Source organism: Mercenaria mercenaria, chromosome 10 (assembly GCF_021730395.1).
Source record: "Mercenaria mercenaria strain notata chromosome 10, MADL_Memer_1, whole genome shotgun sequence".
In the NCBI taxonomy this organism is placed as follows: Eukaryota; Metazoa; Mollusca; class Bivalvia; order Venerida; family Veneridae; genus Mercenaria; species Mercenaria mercenaria.
In genome coordinates, this window is record NC_069370.1 from 41,253,924 (window position 1) to 41,277,778 (window position 23,855).

At 33.1% G+C, this 23,855-nt stretch overlaps 1 protein-coding gene across 5 annotated transcripts in view; it reads left to right on the forward strand.

Annotated features, from left to right (window-relative positions):
* Positions 1 to 23,855, forward strand: part of LOC123560787 (steroidogenic acute regulatory protein-like) — a 68,355-nt gene that overhangs the window by 34,316 nt on the left and 10,184 nt on the right. For 3 of the 5 annotated variants that reach the window (XM_053552905.1, XM_053552907.1, XM_053552902.1), the window contains exons 9-12: positions 7,060 to 7,235; positions 14,770 to 14,931; positions 19,147 to 19,242; positions 22,515 to 22,702. In XM_053552905.1, coding sequence (XP_053408880.1) covers positions 7,060 to 7,235; positions 14,770 to 14,931; positions 19,147 to 19,242; positions 22,515 to 22,702 — 622 coding nt within the window. Of the gene's footprint in view, positions 1 to 7,059; positions 7,236 to 14,769; positions 14,932 to 19,146; positions 19,243 to 22,514; positions 22,703 to 22,788; positions 22,977 to 23,855 lie in introns of all 5 variants that reach the window. The other 2 variants (XM_053552904.1, XM_053552906.1) reach the window with 2 other exon arrangements.

The following is a 23,855-nucleotide window of genomic DNA, read 5'->3' on the forward strand; positions in this document are numbered from 1 at the left end:
CTGAGCAAAAATACCATGCACATTCATTGAAGGTTCTGTGTCTGTGTTTTTCAGCTGTTGGACATGTCCCTTACATGTGTTGGCCGCCCCCTCCCTTCCATCCCACTTGTTGAACGAATAAGGGTATGTTGTCATGGTCAAGTCAATCCTTTGGTAGACCATTTGGTTTCCAATCAATACCTGAAGAATCTTTGAACCTACAGCTGTAAACTTTGTTGGTTTTAAAGGGTAAATCAAACACAGATGAATAAATCTTAAATGTTTTTGTTGTGCAAAAAGGTAATATGATATTGTGTCTTAAACCATTTTCATTTTTACTCAATTGTGTAATTGCAAGGGAAGTAAACTAATAGATATCTCTGCTTATTAGGCAAGAGTTCAGTTGTCATTCTTTGCTTATCACATCTTTAAATTAATATTGAAACTTCTGTTATTGCTATTAACAAAACTATCATAAATTTCACATTTGTAAAATCATTTTTGGTTTGTTCAAGGACTTAGAAATCAATATCTAGACTTAATTTTATGTATTTCTATTGTTGAAAATTTTAGGGTCTGTCTCTACATATACTGTAAAAGTAGAGATGTTCTCCAGAGTTTAATTTTTACTATAATCATGAATTCCCTCACCCCGCAAATATTATTTCTCATGTAAATATTAACCATCAGTAAAATGCTTATCACGAAAATATCATTACACAAACATTCCTCAGCTTATCAAATGGAAATGATCATTGTTACTAAAATCGGATATTGTCTATGATTTTCCGTAACTATTATGTGATTGTATCATTTGAAGACGAATAGAAAGATTTAAAGACATTGAAAATCGCAAAAGGAAATTGACTGCACCTGAAAATAAACAGGTTAACTGTTTAAATTAGAACCCATAGAATACCTTTTTTTGTGTGCTTGCAGTGTGTTTAATTAAACAATGACATTTATGCCTCGGGATGTAGATTAGAGGTTTGGAGCTGACACGGTTTACAGAAAATTAGATGCGTTAAAACATCCATCAATTAATAGAGATCGATCTTTACGGCACTAGTATCATAGATAAATATACATTTAACAGTTACACATACCTTTCTATAGGTAACGCTTATTGACACCAACTTACTAAAAAGCTGAAACAAGCAGAATTTTTTTTACAGTTTAGAAAATATAAAACCTTGCTAACAACTCAATATTTCAGATTTGCCAAATTTTGACCCAGCGAAAATATGTGATTTCACAGTACATGTACCAAAACAAGTTAAGAAGTTATGGCCAATGAAATTTTACAGAACTCTGTGTATTGCACATCAGAAATTAAAGGCTTGCCCTGGTCATTCTCCTTACTTTTCCAGGGATTTGGGCCAAACTTCCATAAAAGTACAGTCATTCTTCGTTAACTCGAATTCAGATAATTAAAATTAATTTGTACACCACCCTCCTCTCAAACTTGTCGCAAGGTCCCGGTGAAAAATCTTTGTATAATGAATTTTGTTTGATAAATCGAACAACCGATCACTCGAACAAATTTTGCTGGTCCCATCAAGTTCGAGTTAACGAAGTTCGACTGTATCACTATTAAGTGAACTTACACATTGTTTCAGGACATACGTACTTTTTGAATTATGAGCATGACATTGCTTATAAATGATAAATTGTTTTATCTGATATGCGTAAATGTGAGTTAGCTTGATTTGCATGTGAAGCACTGGTATATTATTACGTTATAGGTATTGTTTGATTTTTTTTTTCAACAAACTCAATATTCATAAATGCAAATGGTATAGATTAAAATTGATTTTATGCAAATTTCGTAGCAACTGTTTAAGCATTTAAATATCTCTTTAAGGGGATAAACTGGTGGCATAGTGGAAGAAAAATTGAACTTGTTCTATATAGTAACAATATTTCTCACATTTTGTTGAGGTAATAATTAATTAATTAAAAAGATGCCAGATCAGGATAGAACCTGGAAATTGCTATAAAATACCATGCTGTGAAATCATTTAATTTCATGCCCATGAAATTTTGAGGTTTTGACCAAATGTGCTGTTTCACTGGGATATGAATTTGTTTATTTCATATGTTTGAAATAAAATTAATGGAGATTTTATTTGTCTGTTGGGAATTAATTTTGTGGATTGAGGTATTGAAAATCAATCCCCCACAGATATTAACAGTTTTACAGTATTCCACTTTCCTTTTTATTTTAACTTGACTTGTTTTTACAACAGACATAGTTTTTGATTGGATGATACATCAAATGCAGAGATTGCGTAATTACATTGGCATTGGAGGCATATTTAAAATCTAACATGTTAAACACCATAGGATGTTAAAGTTTAATAACAAATCCGTTACTCGACAAAAGTCTGATTACCCACCTTTAATCCCACTGTAAAGAAGATTTTTATTGAATGGATGAAACACTTCCTTTAACAAATTAGGACCAACAATATTAAAAACTTTTTGGGGAAACATTGCTTAGCAACCAAACACTTAAATGAAATACCAGGGCTTGAAAAACTGATAATGGCTGTACTGTAAAATTGAAAAAAAAAATACATGCAGGGATTTCAGTCTAATCAGAAGATTTTTTCAAGTGTTTAAGTTAAAGAAGTTATATTTCACATTTAGACCAAAACTATTTCACCTTTATAGAATCTTGAGGATATACTGAAGAAATGTCTGTGCCTTGTAAACTTGGATGACACTTAGAAATACTCAGAATAATGATTTAAATCTGCTTTTTTTTTTCTAAAAGGCATTTCAAAGCAGTTAAAAATAAATAAAAAATATAAAATTTTAACTTTAATTTTCATTTTAATTTATCATTTCATAATGTTAAAATTGTACATTTTTTTTTTGTCAGGTCAAGATTTAAATTAATCTGTATATAGCAGAAATGTCACAAATATTGACTTGAAATCAAAACATGCAGTTACATGCATTTATTTCACAAGTCCATGATAGTTGCTAAATATTGGAAAAATATCAGGGTATATTGGGTATTTATTGAAAAGGCTTGGTCTATATATAGTACGACAGTACTTTTTCTAATAGCCCAAATCTTTGATTTCTGTGGTACACTTGTCATTAAATTAATGTTTACTATGTATTTGGAGTTGTCATGGGGTAGTGCTTCATGTCAACTTTAAATGGTTATAAAAGTTTTAAGGTTAAAGGTCAGAAAAGTTGGTTAATAGTGGAATTACCATCTTGTATGTTAAGGAATTATTTATTATAGAAATTAAAAATGCATGGATTGTTCTCGGGTTGGAAGAAGAAAAAGAAAGGTAATCAGTTGAGCAGTTTAAGGTGTTAAAAACTGTATTGATTAGTATTTATTGTTGTATTTGAAGTGTTGATTAAAGGTTCCAATAAATAGTACTAAATATGTAGGGTAGTTGTGATAAAAGGTTTTTTTTGTGAATGGAAGAGGCTAGTGTTGATAGTGGTGGTAAATGACAGAAAAAAATAAAAAGATTTTAATATGTTCTTTTAAAGAAGATTTGTAAGGGTCTTGGGTAGTCATGATAAAAGGCTTTTGTTAATCCTTACCCTGCTAAATTTCTATAATGGATTTGTCAATCTTTCAATTTGGACAGTACCATTAATTGTTAAAAGGAATGCTACCAAAAAGATACTGTCTGAATGGCGATCAGTGCAGATCATGATCAGACTGCACAGATGGACAGACTAAGTCGTGTCATACGCAATCACATGATACGGGTTAATGGAAGAGTGTCGGAAAAAATGACAGAAAAAAAAAAGAAAATGTTTAAAGAAGATACCTTTGGGTCTATATTTGTCATTTATTTGTCATTTTTGAAAAGAATGATGCTTAATTTTGTGTGTGAATTTTTGCTATAATTTAGGAATTCTGAAGTAGTTTACTTAAATATGCAACTTTGTCCCTCAACAAACTGCAGAATGTAGTCTTTTAACTGCATGCATCAACGTCAAAATGCTAAACCTGCTTCATGAGTGCCCATCAAATTGCCAAAGAGACACCGTTGAACAAGATTTAAGAGCTAAGGAATCTTTTACAGGAATGTGTTTTTTGTGATGATCCAGATTTATGACCTTTTTCCAATTATCGTTCATTATTAAATTTTATTGATGATTGTTTGCTTATCTCTCATCACAGTTGAATAACTAATATTTTGGTACAGGTTTTAATGTGTCAGGAATATATACTGAATGATGTGTTAGTTGAGCAGTTCAAAATAAACACATTTATTATTTAATTAATGTGTGAGCTAGTTACTGATGAAGAAAATGAAAACGTTTTATTTACGGACAGATCATTGTCGCATGAATAGAGAGACCTGTGTTCATCTATATATCAGTTATAAATAATAAACGTGTTTATACGATAAATGTGTTCACTGGTATATCAGTCATGAATAATAAACTTGTTTATACAATTAATGTGTTCACTGGTATATCAGTCATGAATAATAAACTTGTTTATACGATTAATGTGTTCATCCGTATCTCAGTTATAAATGATAAACGTGTTTACACGTTAATCGTGTTTATCTGTATTCAGTTATAAATGATAAACGTGTTCATCCGTATGTCAGTGGTAAATGATAAATGTGTTTATATCATAAATGTGTTCATCAGTATATCAGTTATAAATGATATAAACATATTTATGCAAAAAACGTGTTCATCCATATATCAGTTTTAAATAATAAACATGTTTAATATATCTATCAGCTCATCTTCCACTTTATCCTAGTATGTGTTTAGTACCATTTCACAGCAAGAGCCCACCCACCAACCAATCCCTCAGGACTTTGCAGATGTTAAGACATGAAAAAACATGGTTATTCCTACAGTAAAATGTTAAATTTGTTTATCTTTTTAAAATTGTCACACATGTTTTACTCATTTATGATATTTTTCAAACTTCTTAAATTTCTTTGCAAAAAATTATTTGCCCATCAGTTCAAACTGAAGGCTACATTTTCAAAGTTTAACTGTGAAGAAATTTTAATGGAACTTCAATTCTACCAAAAAAATATAAGAAAAATTGTGAGCTAGTTGCTTTTTCAAAGTTTAACTGTGAAGAAATTTTAATGGGACTTTAATTCTACCGAAAAAATATAAGAAAAATTGTGAGCTACAGTTGCATGCTTTAAATACATAGAATTAAATTAAGGTAGGGACAAGTGCTTGCAGGTATAAAAGGTTTGTTTGATTATAATAAAATGCCAGTGCTTGATATAACAAAAGTGATAAACAAATGGCAAAACATCTTCAGGTGAACTGGGAAAAGGCAAAGCATTGCTGATAACGTTGTAGATTTCATAGGAAAAAACCTTGGTAGTTTATAAAGTATCGGTTTAATACTATAAATGGATACAAAAATTTACTACTTGAATTCTCTGAACAGAAGTACTTTACAAATTATCAAAATATCATATAGGATCCTTATTAAAATCATGATACTGGGAAATACTGAAGTGTTATCTCCCTACATGTAAAGTCATGAAGTGGTATAACTCGTTAATTCCTAGAACTACTGATCTTTATTTATGCAAACACTACCAAACAATTTATTGTTTCCCCCCCCCCCCCCCCCCTCAACCCCCCACCAGCCCCAATTATTTGGGAAGACATATTACTGTTTATGCCTTCACTGTCTATCTGTCCATCTGTCTGTCTGTCAGTCTTCATTTAGCTTGTCAGCACTCACTGTCAATAACCCCTCACCAGATTTCAATCAAACTTCACAGGAGTGAGTAGTATTAAGCCTAGTTGTGCATATTTTCAGCAGATCTCTCTCAGGTTATATATTGCAGAGTTATGACCCCTTATATGTCATTTTTGAAATTTTCTCCCAATACTGTTGGTGGGATTTCGATGAATCTTCATAGGAATGATCATTATCAAGCCTAGATATGCATTATTAAAGATTTAATAATTGAATGACTTTGAGTTATCGCCCTTTGATTTATATGCAGTTATAAAGTCTGCATAGAAATTTTTGTCACCACTTCATCTCTGCTATTTATTGTAAAGTCAGCAATGTTAACTTAAATAGAATTGTCCATTTAGTTAATTGATTATTAACTAAATGACCTGCACAGGAAAGAAAAACATGAACAATGTAGCAACAAATTGTTGAAAAGAAAACCTGAAATTGATGGCAGCTTAAATCAATACTACTGTTTGATCTGCCTTTTCAGCAACAAAATTTTTCCTTGATTTTTCTTTAAAACACTCAGAGGGTTGTAATAGGTACTTTTAAGTTTTCAAAGTGTCTTGAATATTTTTCAATTTATCATCAAAAAATGATTTTTTGGGGGTCATTTTACATTGTAACAGAAAGTTTCAACCTTTTTGTATACACAAAAATAAGAAAAATCAGTTTGGGCTTTATTTGTTGAAAGATAGCTGTAAAACTTTAAAGATAGCTTGGTATTTAGCATGAAAAGCAACATTTTTCCATGCAAAAATTTTGTTAAATTTCTATAAAAATTTCTTTTTCAAAATTTCGATTTTGCCTGATTTTTACTTTATTGGCAATAAATGACATTCTAAAAGATATTTTAAAAAATTCAAAAAGATTCTTTAACTACCACTCTCAGAGCCTTTAGAATGATGTAGTTTGTGAAAAATCCTGTTACGGAACCGGTCGATCAAACAGTAATATAAGCATTGTATTTAATATGTAAATAACATTCTAGTGAGAAATGACAAGGCAATTTTATTAATCAATAACAATTCTTTTTCCTGTGAAACATTAAACACAGTATTGTATCAGTATCAATAATTCAGTTATTTGATTTTTTAATCTATGACTATGGAATCTAAATGGTTTAGGATTACAATTTTGATTTATATATTGTAAAATCATAATGATTTCACAAGGCTAAAAGTCTGCTAATTTCAAAATTGAAATTGGTTGGCGAGGTTGTATATGTGCGATATGTAGTCAACTTTTTACAGTATGTATTGTTAGCTTGACTATTTAGAGAATACTAAAAATAAGCATTATGTTTAAGTGTTTCCGACTTCTTTCAAAATGCACGTTCTTTTTTTTCTCAGGATCTGAAGATGAAGGGGATCATCTTCATGGAGTTCAACATGGTCATAGTACTCACCATCACAACCATCATCACCATCACCGCCGCCACCATGACCAGAGTTCAATCACGAGTAGTACCAGCAGAAAGGCAAGTGATGCTTCACTGTATAGTGTGACTAGTACCATTAGTTCTGCGGTAAGTCGTGTACTTTGAGATCTGGGCAGCAGGAATACCCATGCTTGCACCAGATGAATGCACCTGCGACCACCTGCTTAGTTGCCCAGCTCTACCACAGTACAGTATTGTCCATGCTTTACTGTAAAGTAAGCCATAAACACACGCTATAAGTTCTGTGGAAGTAGCCATATGACATCTGTGACTAAATCAAAAAAAAAAAAAAATGTAGAAAGAGGTGTTCTTTTGAGTTCTTGGCACTAGGAACCCGACACTGCACCAAAAGAGCACGTCTGCATCCGTAGTAAGCACCCAGCATGCACGTATGGAGGCAATGTTTTAATACAAAAAACCTAAAGGGTAACTTTGTATGAGGGTAGAGGTAAGCAGTGCTATATATAGCAACATGATTATTGACGTATTAGAGAGGCATAAATGTTTGTGTAGAAAATTCTTTATAATCCTAAATAAAAAAATACACCAGCTAAATTTGGCCAATAACTAATGGAACCACTGGCTCAGGTAAACCTACATGTTTAGAACAATGTTTAAGTTGGCAGTACATGTATAGAGTATATTTGTGAAAAGCTTGCAGTGTTCTGAATTTTGACAGGTCTGACATTATTTGCATAAAGTAGTATATATACGCGTACCCCTACAGGTATGAAATTGCAGCCTCTCTATTCTCTGATCCTCAACTGCTGTAGTCTGTACACCAGAGATGTGCCATGATATATGAGGCATGTACTAAAATCTACCAGGTTCTTTATGACAATTCCATAATAAATCACCCTTGAGCAGTTTATGTCCAGTTTAGCGACTTTACCAACCGAACTAATATTTTTTGCTTAAGTGATTAAAAACTAATAATTTATGTTAATCCAAAGTATTTATCATATTGGTAATGTGATGATCACTTATAATAAAAAAAATCGAAGCCTCCGTGGCTGAGTGGTTATGGTCACTGACTTGGAATCACTTGCTCCTCACCAGTGTGGGTTCAAGCCTCACTAAGGGCTAAATTCTTCTTGTGAGGAAGCCATCCAGCTGGCTTACGGAAGATCAGTGGTTCTACCAGGTGCCTGCTTGTGATGAAATAATGCACAGAGGGGCACCTGGGGTCTTCCTCCACCATCAAAGCCAGGGGTCCTGAAATATTTTCAGAGTCTACTTGTCCATGGACAAGTTGGGCCCACAAATCCACTTGTCCGTACCTAAGAAGAACTTGTCCGTACTTTTTAGTTTAAAAAGGAAAGGATCAGCATTATCATTACTAAATAAACAAATAATACAAACATACACTTCTGCTGACTTCTATTTTGACTTATATGGGTGGTTTTCAAAATAATGAAGCTTTTTCTTCTCTCTCACCTTACTTTAATTCAGTTTAGTTTTAGAATGTGTTTTGGAGCAAATTATATCCAAATCAATGTAATCAATAAATGTGTGAAATTTTATCTTGATGGCTCAAGCAGTTTTAAAGTTATATTAAAATATATAGCTAATTTTGTCCCCTGTGCACCCAAAAAAGTGTGACATTTTACATGAAGTATAGCTTTCAACTGTAGTTTACTTTTTAAAATCATGCTTTATTGTTACAGCTTTGACTTTTTTATGTAACTTAAACTCTGCACATTTAAATAAAATACTTCTTTTTCATACTATACATCTTATTGTTACCAATAGTTCACATCTTGTGATGGAACCCCCTTCACAAAAAATAGTGAAAAAAATACTAAATTAAACTGTTGAACACTACAATTTCATAACCCTATTACTTTTCTAAAGTCTTAATGTTTTTCTAAGATCTTTATCCTTTCAGCTGTGAAGACACAGTATGATTTTTTTCTTTAATAAATCAACTTTCTCAAAAACTTGATGAATTTCTATACACCTAAAAATGTCCCCTGTGCACCTTTTCAATTGTTAAGTGTCAGATTTCTTTTATTCTTTAAATAAAATGGGATTTTACTTTATTTTCCTTGAAAGGGAGTTACAACAGATACAAAAGCAGCATTCAACTTCACATATTACAGATTGTTAAATATTCACAAAGCCAAAAGTGACGTCCCCTGTGCACCCTTTTTTCACATATATCAATTATCATAGCATTACTGTAATTTATGGTGGCAGTTCTATATTATTAGCAGTGTAAATGCAAAATTTAGGCATTACTTGATAATTTAGCATTATATAAGAAACTCTGGACAATTTAAAATTCATTGTTTGCATTTTTTTCTGAAGTTGCCAATTTTCAAGTTTATAAGTGGAAACATCAAGTTTATTGCTTCTTAAGCTCTTAAGTTTACCTACATATGTAAATGTTCACTAGTAAATATTGTGTAGTTAAAAGAATTTTACTTACCATGAACATATTCTATGAATAAATATTTTGACACAATTTGTCCCCTGTGCACCCTTTTTAGTAAAATTATAAAGTATGTATGAATTTTACTATTCCGTTTTATCATGCATGGCATTTTGTCATTTTTCTACTCTGAATAAGCAGTTCATGTAAACTAAATGATTTCAGTGTGTTAGTTATATTTAAAGTCACTTATTTTTCATTTAAAGCATTACATTCTGTTGAATTTTCATGTTTTTGTAGTGAAAATTTTCAATTTTGTAGTTATTTTGTGGAATAAACTATTTTTTTAATAGTATTTGTCTAAAGTTGATTACCGTTAGTCTTTTTATGAATAGAAAACTAATAATGGATGAATATTACACTGACTTTCAGTATGTGTCCCCTGTGCATCTGTAAAATAACTCAATTTTGAGTTGACAATTCTAGAAATTAGAATTACTGGACATTCTTGAAATTTGGCATGTGGTTTATAAACATGCAAAATGTGAGAAAAATATAGGTTTTATAATTATATGTTAGTTATATTGCATTCTGCAACAATTTTTCTAGGTAAAGGTTTATTTTCATGTCAGATATTTGCAGAAAGGGTGATTTTAAAAACCAATGTCCACAAACATATGATTAAATAAGTTTCAAACCATACACATACACCCATTACTTATCATTTATGTTGAAAAAAATACTGTTATACATATTTCCTTGTCATAAAACCATGCAACATTTATCACCCATCTTACTGGAAATTCACTGAACTTTCGAATTAAAGGCTGAAATATTTTCTGATTGGCATTTCTCAACACTTTCCTAAAGTTATTTCCTTCAAATTTGAAGTATTTGCTATCATAAAAAATAGGTGACCACCATAAGAAATGAGTTTGAATTTTTAACCCCTATGTCACACTTTTGCTTCATTATTTTGAAAACCACCCATATAAAGTTTTTATGTTATGACTAGAACCATCCATTTGAAAATATGTTATAACTAGCAAGCTAAGTGACTAGGACATCCACTTGAAAATATGTTATGACTAGCAAGCTAAGTGACTAGAACATCCACTTGAAAATATGTTATGACTAGCAAGTTTAGTGTGTAGAGAATAATTAAGAACACTTGAACACATGCCATTGACAAAAATAATCTCAGTATGCCTAGAATTTCTACCCTGGTCCCATAACATTCACTGAATACTGCACTGGTCTTTCAGGGGTGCAGAGATAAGCTGTCCGAGTTGTTAAATGTCAAAACAATCGACTCGAAAAATTAAGCCACAAATTTTGGCTACTAAACTTTTTTACATAGCGCCAACCTAGCTTATCGATTTTCTAAAAATCAAAAATGAAAGTAGATAACGGGAATCCCCAGACTGGCATTTATTTTCAACTTCACGTATAATTTTCCAATAATGATGTAGTAAACCAGTCCACGTGTCTATAAATGGCTGCATACATTTTTGTTTTGATAATTTAAGGGTCATAAATGATCACAAACAGATTAGATATTGCCTTTAGGCATGCGGAAATCACAGATGACGCCGATTAGTTTCGTTTTCATAAAATGTTTACCACAGAAATTTTACTTGTCCCCGGACAAGCCAGCTTCTAAAAACTGCTTGTCCGGACCGAGGAATCCACGAATCGGACAACTCGGACAGCTTATTTCAGGACCCCTGTTAAAGCTGGAAAGTCACCATATGATTTATAATTGTGTCAGTGCGACATTAAACCCAACAGAATAAAGAAATAAAAAATTTTGATCAAAAATTGATTTTCGCAAATCAATCTATTATATGTTTGAAAGTATGATTATTGATGTATAAAAGATGGACCTGTTTGGACTCAAAAGATAAGCGATTTGTAAAAAGCAAGTGTAAGTGTGTAAGTGTAGTTTATCATTAGAGAACGTTTCTAATTTAGGGGGTAACTGAAAAATGTAAAGGCTTCATGAATTTACTTTCATGGAGATATCAATTATATTTAGTAATTTTTGTCACTGGAAACAATTTCTGAAGAACCCTGTACTTATAAAATAAATTAGCTCTGTAAATATAATTATAAGGGCACACAGTCATGCTGTTAAGATATTTTACAAACAATTTTTTTAGTAAATTTGTCATTGATAATACTAATGGTATAGATAATGCTGTGACCTGAAGTAATAAATAAAACAAATACTGGAAATAAACCTGACTGTGAGGTCAAGTTTATGTTTGTTTCAAAATAACTGAAAATTAAATTAGTTGTCCCTGGGTAGGACTCTGTAAAGAACTACAATGTTAATGACAGTCTAGCCTGTACCAGTCATGTTACCATGCATGTATGTTGATTGTTGTTACCAGGACACATAAACTACATTATGTTCAATTTGAATAAAAAGTAGAGGTGTTTAACCCTTATTATGCTGGACATGATTGATTCTGCCTTTGCAACTAGTGTAGATCATGATCAGCCTGCACATCTGTGTAGTCTAGTGTCATTTAAAAGATGGTTTTTTACACTGCGACACAGCACATATTTTAAGGTAGTTCTGCACATTTGATAAACAGTAAGTAATGGCATAAAGTCATTTCTTCAGGATAACATAGAATGAAATCTGGACTCTGCATATGGAAACAAAAAATCATTTTATGAATTAACGGCAACCTTTGAGTAAAATTTTTAAAAAGACAATATTACTATCACATATGATATTGAAAAGTTTAACACATTAGATAATTCAAAATAGTATCTGACAATCAGCTTGAAAAGTATAACATACAGTAAACCTCACTTACAAGGAACTCGGATATAAGGAACACTCGGTTATAAGGAACAGTTTTCAATTCCCCTATCTAATTCCTTCTTTATTTAATGTAAAAATTCTCGGTTATAGGGAACTCGGTTATAAGGAACACTCGTTATATGAAACACTTTTTCCAGGCCCAAAGTACGAAATGCAATGAAAAACCCCTCGGTTATAGCGAACAGACAAAAAGAATAAAAATTATTGAAAACCGGAAATAAACATGAGAATCACTGATGACGTCAGAGCAACGTCAGCTTTCATGCACATGAATAAACACAAATTCTTTCATTTCTATGATCTTTAGTTTGTTAATTCAAGGATACAATAAAAAGAAAATATATAATATCATTAAATTACCAAATACTAAACGATAGTAGACTATGTTTACTCAAGATCATGTTCGACAGTTACATGTATTGGGTATTTTATGTTAACAATAGTGAACGAAAATCCTAAATAAATGTGCTAATTACACGTGATTAACAATGGCAAACAGTCCAGTTTACCAAATTTCCAATTGTAAAAATTATAGCAGGTGCTAAAATGGACAATAGCAAAATCATAGGTATAATTTACACTTCAGTCCGTATGTATGGCACCGTTGTTTAGTAGTAATACACTGTATGTCATTAATAACCTACTTTTAATTTTTAATGGGTAGTCTTATTTAACATTTTTGTAATAAAAAATTGAACATTTATTTTATATTAGTATTGATGACTATTCAGATAACATGAAGTCAAGCAAAGTAAGGGGAGTAACTGCAACATATCTTATAGTCATCATGTAGCGCTCTCTAAAAAGAAGATAGAAATTACGACAAAAAATAAACATAAATTACGGTCATTCTTACCGACGAACATTTTGGCTTGGTTTAGGTTTAACGCCGCGTTTCAACACTCAGTCATATACTTGCAGGCAGTTTACCTTACCATCTCTCCAGGATAGGACCGGTACTAGAAATGCAACTTTCTCACATAAAGATTCAAGGTCGGCACGGAGTGTGAACACTTAGCCCTTATGAAACGTCAGTCAAATAGTGTTCGCTATACAAATTGTGTTCGTTATACAAACCTCGGTAACAAGGAACTAGTTCGCTATACGGATATAAGGAACCTCGGTTATAAGGAACAATTTTTAGAGGTCCCTAGCTGTTCCTTATAAGCGAGGTTTACTGTATATTTTATAAACAAATTTCTTTCATTTGGAAAGTCTTTAAGATAATTGATAGATATCTTTTACCCCTTTATAAACATCCTTCTGTAATAACCCATCCCTCCCCCTCATACAAAACCTTCACAGAAAAAAGCAAATACTAGCTGCATGCTGGTAGTTTTATGATTGTTAAAATTTATTTGTTAAGAGTTGGATTTATGGTTTATATTCAGAAGTATAACCATCTGTAAAAAAGGTCAAATTCTTATAAACACAGGTTGTCTGTCAAACTGCAAAATAAAAGTTACTCAAAAAATACCCATTCTATGATAACAAGCAAAGTCGATGAATTGGTATCCCCCACCAAAGGAATGGCAAAAAAATATATCTGGCAAAAAGTTAAGGATGTTACTAAGAAGCAAATAATTTCATTAGTAAGGTTCAGTTTAACAGAAAACAAATGTTTTTGGAAGGTTTGAAAAATTAAAAAGAAAAGGAATTAAAAAAATTGGGTGGAGGGGGGAGGGGGTGGAGGAGCAAGGTGGGGGAAGGGTACAACTTTACATGTTGATAAATATTCATGGAAGGTATGATTTTTTTTTAAAAAGAATGAATTTTTTTTTCTTTTTTTTGGAGGGGGTGGGGCATGTTTCGCAATCTGACTGAAACTTGACGGTCCACATTTCCTTATAGTGGTGAACATGTATATGAAGTTTTATTTAAATATTCCAAACCACTTCCTAGGTATGGCTCCAGACGGACAGACAGATGGAAGGGGGGACGGACAATGCCAGAACTATATCCCTTTGCCTTTGTACGGGGATAATAATGGGTGGACATAAAATTGTGTATTTTTAGAATCCTTTGTTTAAAAATTTACTTAAGGTACCTGCATTAGTTTATTGTAGACAACATTACTGTTAAATTCATTAGTTTGTGGTAAATAAATGTTATATTCATCAGTTTGTAGTAAATAACTGTTAAATTCCTTAGTTTGTGGTAAACAAATGTCAAATTCATCAGTTTGTAGTAAATAAATGTTAAATTCATCAGTTTGTGGTATATAAATGTTAAACTCATTCATCAGTTTGTGGTATATAAATGTTAAATTCATCAGTTTGTGGTAAATAAATGTTAAATTCATTAGAATGTAGTAAATACCTGTCAAATTCATTAGTTTTTGTAAGTAACTGTTAAATTCATTACTTTATAGTAAATTACTGAAAAACAGCATTCATTTATTGTTTCAGGATGCAGAACACTACAATCAATTACTTGATGAAGCAAAATCGGCTCTTCTTGAAATGATTAGTATGGATGGGTGGAAATTAGAAACGGGTAAAAATCTGCAAGAAGGGATTATATACAGTCAAAACATCAAAAAATTTGGCAGGAAAATCTTCAAACTTCAGGTAAATATTACACCTTCAAATATAATGTGTACCAGGTCCTTTTTGCCTGTTGCAGGTTGCCTGTAGTATAGTTTCCCCTTTGTAAGTCCGCTGTCATGGGATTGAACCGTGGTAGTGTCATGACTGTGTTCCTCTTTGTATGACAAAGAAAGCAGACTAAAATAATTAACTTTAAAATATGTTAATATATATCTATCAAATCTGTTGATTTTAATGATTATTCCCTGTTGGGTTTACTGTAAAATCATTTAATTTCATGGGCATGAAATTTCGTGGTTCTGGTCAAGACGGCAATTTCATGGGGATATGAATTTGTAGATTTCAACTTTTAAACATGAAATGAATGGGAATTTTACTTGTTCGTTGGGATTAAATTTCGTGGATTGACTCAATCACGAAATCCACGAAAATTAGTCCCCCACCTTATTAATGATATACAGTACTGTATATGTCCTTATAACTGCTCCTATGTTAATTTACATACCCCGCAAAAAATAAATTTCAGTTAAAGATTTGGTCACCACTACATTTGTTATCCCCCGACGAAAGTCGGAGGGATATAGTTTTGGCGTTGTCCGTCTGTCCGGAGCCATATCTAGGAAATGGTTGGGAATATTTATTTAAAACTTCATATACATGTTCACCACTATAAGTTCTTGCGGCCCGTCAAGTTAAGGTCAGATTGCCCAAGTAACACCAGAGTGATGGCCCTTAGAAGTTTCTAGTGTTAACTATATAGGGTACTATAAATATGGCAATTTCTGCATCATAACTTTTGATATATTTGACCTAGAACTATGAAACTTGAACAGAATTTAGATCACCATAATGTGGTTGTGTACACACAATTTTGTTTGGATTTATTTGTAAATTAAGAGTTATTGCCCTTTAATTGTATAAAAATCCACATATTTGTACATAACAAACTTACCATTTGGTAGAATTTCATTAAATTTCTTTCATTCTTTTCCATGAACAATTATTGTAAACATGTGAAGTTGTGAACCCACACTGGTCACCCCCTTACCTTGATCACACCCCTCCCCCTCCCGATCGCCTGACCCCCTCTCCCCCAAAACAAAAAAAAAACAAAAAAATTCATTCCTTATTTTAGATTTTTTTCAAACAAACTTCATATACATGTTCACCACTATGAGGTTATGGGGCCCATCAAGTTTCAGACAGATTGCCCAAGTAACACCAGAGTTATGGCCCTTAGAAGTTTCTAGTGTTATCTGTATAGGGTACTGTAGATATGGCAATTTCTGCATCATAACTTTTGATATATTTGACCTTGAACTTTGAAACTTTAACAGAATTTAGAGCACTATAATGTGGTTGTGCACACACAATTTCGTATGGATTTCTTTTGTAACTTAAGAGTTATTGCCCTTTAATTATCTAAAAATCCACATATTTGTACATAACAAACTTACCATTTGGCAGAATTTCATTAAATTTCTTTCATTCTTTTTTGCGAACATTTATTATAAACATGTGAAGTTGTGCACCCACACCTGGTCGCCCACTTGCCTTGGTCAACCCCTTTCCAACCCACCCCCCCCCCCCCCCCCCCCCCCCCCCCCCCCCCCCCCCCCCCAAAAAAAAATAAATAAAAAAAAATCATTTCTTACTTTAGATTTTTTTCAAACCCTCCATGATTATTTATCAACATACAAGTTGTACCATTCCCCCACCTCAATCCTCCACCCAGTCAAGCCCACCACTGATCATGCATCCTCTGCCCCCCCACTAAACTTCACCCTTTTACCCTTTTTTTTTTTTCCCCCCCCTCAATATTTATAATCAGCATGTGAAATTTTGTTACCTCTCCCGTTCCCCCGCACCCCCACACCCCCTAAAAAAATAAATATATATACATATATATATTTATATTTTCATTCCTTTTTTTTTTTTTTTTTAAATGTTCAAACCTTCAACATGTTAAGTTGTGACTGCACAAACCTTGCCCTCAGTCATGTTCAAGATATCTTACCTGTGTTCTCTTAAGGACATCTGTTCTTTTAAGTTCACATGTACATGTTAAACAGCAACACCTGGGGCCAAACCACTCAAAGACAATATTTCGTTCCAGTTAAATTTCAAGCTCATATTTCAATTAACTGCATTTAATTTTAAAAGCTAAGCTTATTACAGTAAGCATATCCCATTCAAAATAAATTCTTTAGTCAGGATCAAAGTATCATACATTTATTATGTACTCTTTAATTAAACATTTGTTTTCTGTTAAATTGATTTTGACTAATGAAATTATTTGCATCTTATTAACATCTTTAACTTTTTGCCGGATAAATTTTTTTGCCATTCCTCACCACAAACCCTTTCGGCGGGGGATACCAATTGATCAAATTTGCTTGTTGATTCAGTATATCGTAATATCCATTGAACAATATTTTAGTAAACATATTAAATTCCAGTATTGAAGTACCCTTTAATTTAAGAAACAAGTTTGTTTGATTTAAACTGCTTTAATTTAACATTGTCCTAATGCACAAGAAAAGTAAACTAAAGGAGAAGAGTGTGATTTAATTACAAGAAATATAGACTAGAATTGCTGTCTTCTTCTTTGTAATATGTTGTATGTTTTATATGAAATAATAATTGAGACACATTTCTTTTGTCTTCATTTTTAACAGTCAGGAAATTCTTCTATATGGCTGTAATTGTCAGAGAGACCCTTGCTACTGTCTGTATTGTCAGCAACCACGTCTCTTGGGTCACTGTCATTTAGGTCTCATTCTCTGTGAACAGTGACCCATTTTTGGCTTCAAAATTAGTTGAATTTTTTGCTTCTGTTATATGGAAATTGCATAGAGGCACATTATCTTTACCTGTTGGGTTCAAACATTCTCTTGCCCAGTTACATGTCGGCGTTCCATACTTATACATAGCGTAATGCTGTACAGTGCCTTAACAGGCAGATGGGACTCTCATTAAATTCAAACTCACTCTATATAGCTGTATATAGCTCAGTGTTTAGGGGGTAGTCCATAAACATCTGATCCAGTATCTGAAAGTTTACTCCTTTTTTAAGTGTCTTAAGAGCAACTTTACTTGCACAAGGCACATCAAAGAGGACAAATACGGTATCCATTTTTTGCCAAGGTTTAGTATAAGCTTACAAGTGGCCCTACCTGCTTAACATTTATATTTTAAACAAAGAAATGGGTAAACAGATAGAATTCATAATTTATAGTTGTCTAAAACTTGGCAAAAAAAAAGGTTGCCAGTTGTTTACACAAGTTGTTATCAGTTTGTTTAAACAGTATTTCATATAACACTTTTAAGTTCAGATAAACTTGAAAAAATCCCAGTAAAAACAAGTTAAAGGCTACCTTTTGTGTTGACCTAAGACATGTTCACACATCTATCTTTTCTCTGATTCTATTTTTTTGCCGGATATAAAAAACAGTGTTGTGTATAATATTATGTAGCTTTTATACTACTCCTAATATGGGCATCCCTAAAATACTACACAGTAATAGAATATAGTTAAAGTTTTAAATGATTAAATCATTTCAATAAAACTTGGCTAAACATATAAACTAACAAGGGAAGGGACATAATTGCATAACATTTTAATAGCAGTAGAAGTTATCTCCTATGAACTAAACAAACGGTCTGATGCTAGTTTGTCTACAAAAAAGAAATCATTGATTTAAAAGCCATTCATTTGGCAGTGGTTAGAGTTTTTCATCTTTTATTTACTCTTACTACAAGAAACATGAAATAATATCAGAAATCACATTCTGCAATCACTGTGCTGGTATATTAAATGCTGGCTTACAGAAGGTCAGTGGTTCTGGTGGTTCTACCCAGGTGAAATAATGCACGGAGGAGCACCTGGGGTCTTCCTCCACCATCAAAGCTGGAAAGTTGCCATATGACCTTAATTGTGTCAGTGCAACAGAACAAACCAACAAAATGTATCTTAATGTGAAAAAAAAAGAAATAATATTTGAGACATTTCTCACAATACAACCTTGCTATTGACTGGTTTCAGGATTATGGATGCTGTGCCCGTAGTTATGAGACCAGTTTCCAGTTGCAGCGATGCCATGGGTCATTTTCAGAATTATGCTCAGAGTCAATATAATGCTTTAGATTTGAGCGTTAGGTTTCCTAACATCTTTACAACCTTTGAGTCAGAAATTTAATGATAGTAGTAGTGTAGCAATTATCTGTTTATTTCAGGGTGTAATTGACATGGCTCCACATGATCTCTGGCAAGATATGGTGAATACCTTAAATGACTCTCCGAAATGGAACCCAACTATACTGGAAAGTAGAGTGAGTATTTGGTAATCAACTTCTTAAGAAACCATCTCATAGGTATTATAATTGGAGAAACTTAAAAGTAGAGAGTCTAATGACTGATTTAAGAATACAAGGTGTCAAGTATGAGCATTCCCAGATATATTTTAATTTGCATATTAAACATTTTATAGGTTTTTGCAAATTCACATGTTTAAAAGATTTAGTTTGAGAAAATACAAAGTTTTCAAATATACTTACGCATTACAAAGATTTGCATGTTTGATTACTACTCCCATAAATTATATCTCTTTGCTTTTAGTCTGTCACAGCTTTCTTTGGGATTTGTTTTAAAAAATCCAATGTATATTTATAACCAACTGTTCTATATCACCATAAATGAGCCGTGCCATGAGAAAACCAACATAGTGGGTTTGCGACCAGAATGGATCCAGACCAGCCTGCGCATCCGCGCAGTCTGGTCAGGATCCATGCTGTTTGCTAACGGTTTCTGTAATTGCTATAGGCTTTGAAAGCAAACCGCATGGATCCTGACCAGACTGCGCAGATGTGCAGGCTGGTCTGGATCCATTCTGGTCGCAAACCCACTATGTTGGTTTTCTCATGGCACGGCTCAATTATGTTTTAGTTATACTTATATCTAGAAAGATGTTTCGAGTAAAATGAAATGTAAACACACTCTGGAAATAAGTCAAAGATAGTTTGGCAAGTCCTTAATTTACTGTGTATACAAGATAGGAAAGATACATATATAACAAGCCCAAAGGTTATAAAATTGAGTAAGCAGACCAGTCTTAAACTCCAGCATCTGATTGGTTGATTCTGTAGTCAATCCAGAATTTGACCAGTGAGTCAGTGACATAGCTGCAGTCTTAGACTGGTCTCCTTACTCAGTTTTATAAACTGGTCTCAGAACTCTTTTTGTTAATGGACTGGTCTCAGAACTCTTTTTTAGCTCACCTAAGCCAAAGGCTCCTGGGGAGCTTTTTTGACCGCTCAGTGTCCGTCGTCAGTCGTCCGTCCGTCAACATTTTCTAGAAAAATCTTCTTCTTGAAAACCACTGGGCAGAATTACACCAAACTTCACAGGAATGATCCTTGGGTGGTTCCCTTTCAAAATTATTCAAAGAATTGAATTCCATGCAGAACTCTGGTTGGAAAAACTTTAAAAATCTTCTTGTCCAAAACCACAGGGCCTAGGGCTTTGATATCTGGTGTGTAGCATCATCTAGTGGTCCTCTACCAAAATTGTTCAAATTATCCCCCTAGGGTCAAATATGGCTTCGCCCCGGGGGTCACATGGTTTATATAGACTTATATAGGGAAAACTTTGACAAGCTTCTTGTACAAAACCACATGGCCTAGGGCTTTGATATTTGGTGTGTAGCATCATCTAGTGGTCCTCTACCTCTACCCGGGGGTCCCAAGTTTTACATAGACTTATATACTAGGAAAAAGCATAAAAATCTTCTTGTCTGAAACCATACGACCTAGGCTTTTGATATTCGGTATGATGCATTGTCTAGTAGTCCTCTACCAAAATTGTTCAAATTATGCCCCTGGGGTTAAAAGAGGCCCCGCCCTGGGGTCACTCAGTTATTATGTGTGTTACATAGGAAAAATACTTAAACAATCATCTGATCCTATTCCAAGACTGTTTAATTATAATTACCTGATGACCCCAAGTAATATGATGTCACTTGACTGTGACCTTGACCTACTGACCGACCTACTTTCTTGTTTTTTAAGATACAGCCTTGAAATTTTGATGACATACACAGTTTGCACACAAATCATAAAACTGAATTTCATTGACCATGAATGTGACCTACTGACTTTCTTAATATTTTGTCATCAGTTTGACATTTGAAACATGTAGCTGATATTACTCAGGTGAGCGATCCAGGGTCACCATGACCCTCTTGTATAAACTGATCTCAGAACTCTTTTTTATGGACTAGTCTCATAACTCTTTTTTATGGACTGGTCTCAGAACTTTTTTTTTTATGGACTGGTCTCATAACTCAATTTTATAGACTAGTCTCATAACTCAATTTTATAGGCTGGTCTCATAACTCAGTTTTATGGACTAATCTCATAACTCAGTTTTATAGACTGGTCTTTTAACTCAATTTTATAGACTGGTCTCATAACTCAGTTTTATAGACTGGTCTCATAACTCAATTTTATAGACTTGGCTAGCAGCAAAGTATCAGTTTATTATTGAGTTCACAATACCTTTTCAGAACTGCAGCATTGTTACTCATCCTAAGGTGTTGGACCCATAATGACATTCAGCATTTCCTGGCTGGTAAGCACAGCCACATGGTTATTTGAGCTGTATTAATGGGCAAAGAATGCCAAGATTGAAGATACCATATCAAAATATTTAATCACATGGAAAGCTTTTCTGTATCACACCTTGGTTAAGTTTTTCGTACCAGTCCACATTTTGACTGAATCTTTTGAGATAAAGCTTTGAAACTTCAACACTTTTGTACCATCACCATGTCCAGTTCTAGGCAAGAGTACATAACTCCATCAAGGATTTTGTCTGAATTATGGCCCCTTTTAACTTACAAATCTTGGTTAAGTTTTTCGTATTAGTTCATATTTTGTGTAAACTGTTTGACATATGGCTTTGACACTAACTTAAGTTATAGTGAATCTATAGCCATGTAGACATAATAAGTAGTGCCTTATGAAATAGTATCTAGTTTAGATATTTACTTCTTAGGCTTACTATGTAAGGCAACAGAAAATTGATAAGCAGGTTCAAATTTTGGAAAGAATTGGGGTAGTTGACTAATTCTTTAATTCACTTCAGAACCAAATGAAGGTGGATGATCCAGCATGCCTCTCCCATCACCGTTTTTACTTAAACATCTTTTTCCTTTAAAACTGCTGCACAAAATGACTCCAACTTACTGTCTAGCATTGTGATGTGGACCTCTCTGATATCTGCCTTACCTGTAGATGACTTTTTCTCTGGAATGCTAAATGCATATTTTTCAAATCAAGTCTAGAAAATTATTGTCATGTGAGCAACTTAGGGTCTTCATTGCTCATCATGTTTGTTGATAAAACTGGTGTATATAAGCCTTTTGTGACTCACAATTGATAATCAACTGGGAAGACAGAATAACTTTTTGGCATCAGTTAAATAATATGAAAACTTCCAGGGTCAAATGATTTTTTTGGATGAGTGTCAATTTTCAGTTGTCTAATATATATACCATATTTTATGTTGAATATGTAGTTTGCAGCCATTTAGCGTTTTGTTGCAGCCGTTACAAGTGGTTGATGACTGCACGGAGATAACGTACAATATTGCAGCTGAGGGTGCGGGTGGTCTCGTGTCAGCACGAGATTTTGTTAGTCTGCGTCAGTGGATGTGTTACAACAATTCAATGTATTTATCAGTCAGTATCAGTACCACCCATTCCGACATGCCTCCTACTAAAAAATATGTCAGGTACGTGTCGATACAAAAACTTAACAGACGTAGATCTTGTATAAATGTGTGTGTAACCCGCATGCTGTTTTGTATCTTATTTACAGACGCTTCAGGTAATAGATGACAATACTGAAATAACGTACAACATATCGGCTGAGGCTGCTGGCGGCCTCGTCTCGGCACGAGATTTTATAAATGTTCGCCAATGGCTGCAGATAGAACCAGACATGTATATATCATATGGTATAGGTTGTCCTCATGCAGATATGCCTGTGCAGAAAAAATATGTGAGGTATGAGGATTCCTAGACGTGCTTCTCTCCCATTGCACAAGCTACTAGCAATATATATCTCTATATATATAATATGTATAATACATAATATTATGCTGTAAACCAATGATCTTTTGTCAAAAATATTCGAAAACATTTGTGTGACATATATTTTCAAACTTTATAGTTTCATGCATTATTTTGACGTCAGGTGATAATTATGTCCATACAAAGTGAAATATAAGAAAAGCCTTCAAAAAGAATTTTGCATTATTAGATATTTTACTAGCTAAGAGGCATCTTTGAGCAATGTCTGGTCAATGACAAGGTTGTATTTGTAGGTATGAATCAAACGTGACAGCACTATAACTTTTTGACCTCTTGGAGAAGATTTGAATTTCTTTGCACAGATATTTCCAAGAAACAATATAGAGAGCATACCTTTTAGCCATGTTGAGGGCCTTCAGTTAAATCAAAGGTCGTGTAGTTACAGTTTCGTGTTTGCTTAACATCATTTTTAGCTCAGTATTATGTTACTTGACACAAGTATTTCCATGATAAGTCAATTTTAGTCATGTATATTTAAGTTCAAGGTTATATATAGAGGTCAAATATCATCTTGTTTATATAAAAATCATAACTGTATGTATGGGACTAATTTTCATGGACTTTGCTTCCATTAGTCCACAAAAATAAAACCCCAAAGAAAATAACTGTCCTGTTATATTATTTTAATTCCATAAACATAGAATCCACAAATCTATGTCCAATTTTGGCCTAAACCCACAAAATTTTATGCCCATGTAATAAATGATTTCTTTGATATTAGAACTACAATGTGCATTTTTGGAGGAGACATATTTTGCATAAAAAGGAACCAACTAATTATGAACAACATAT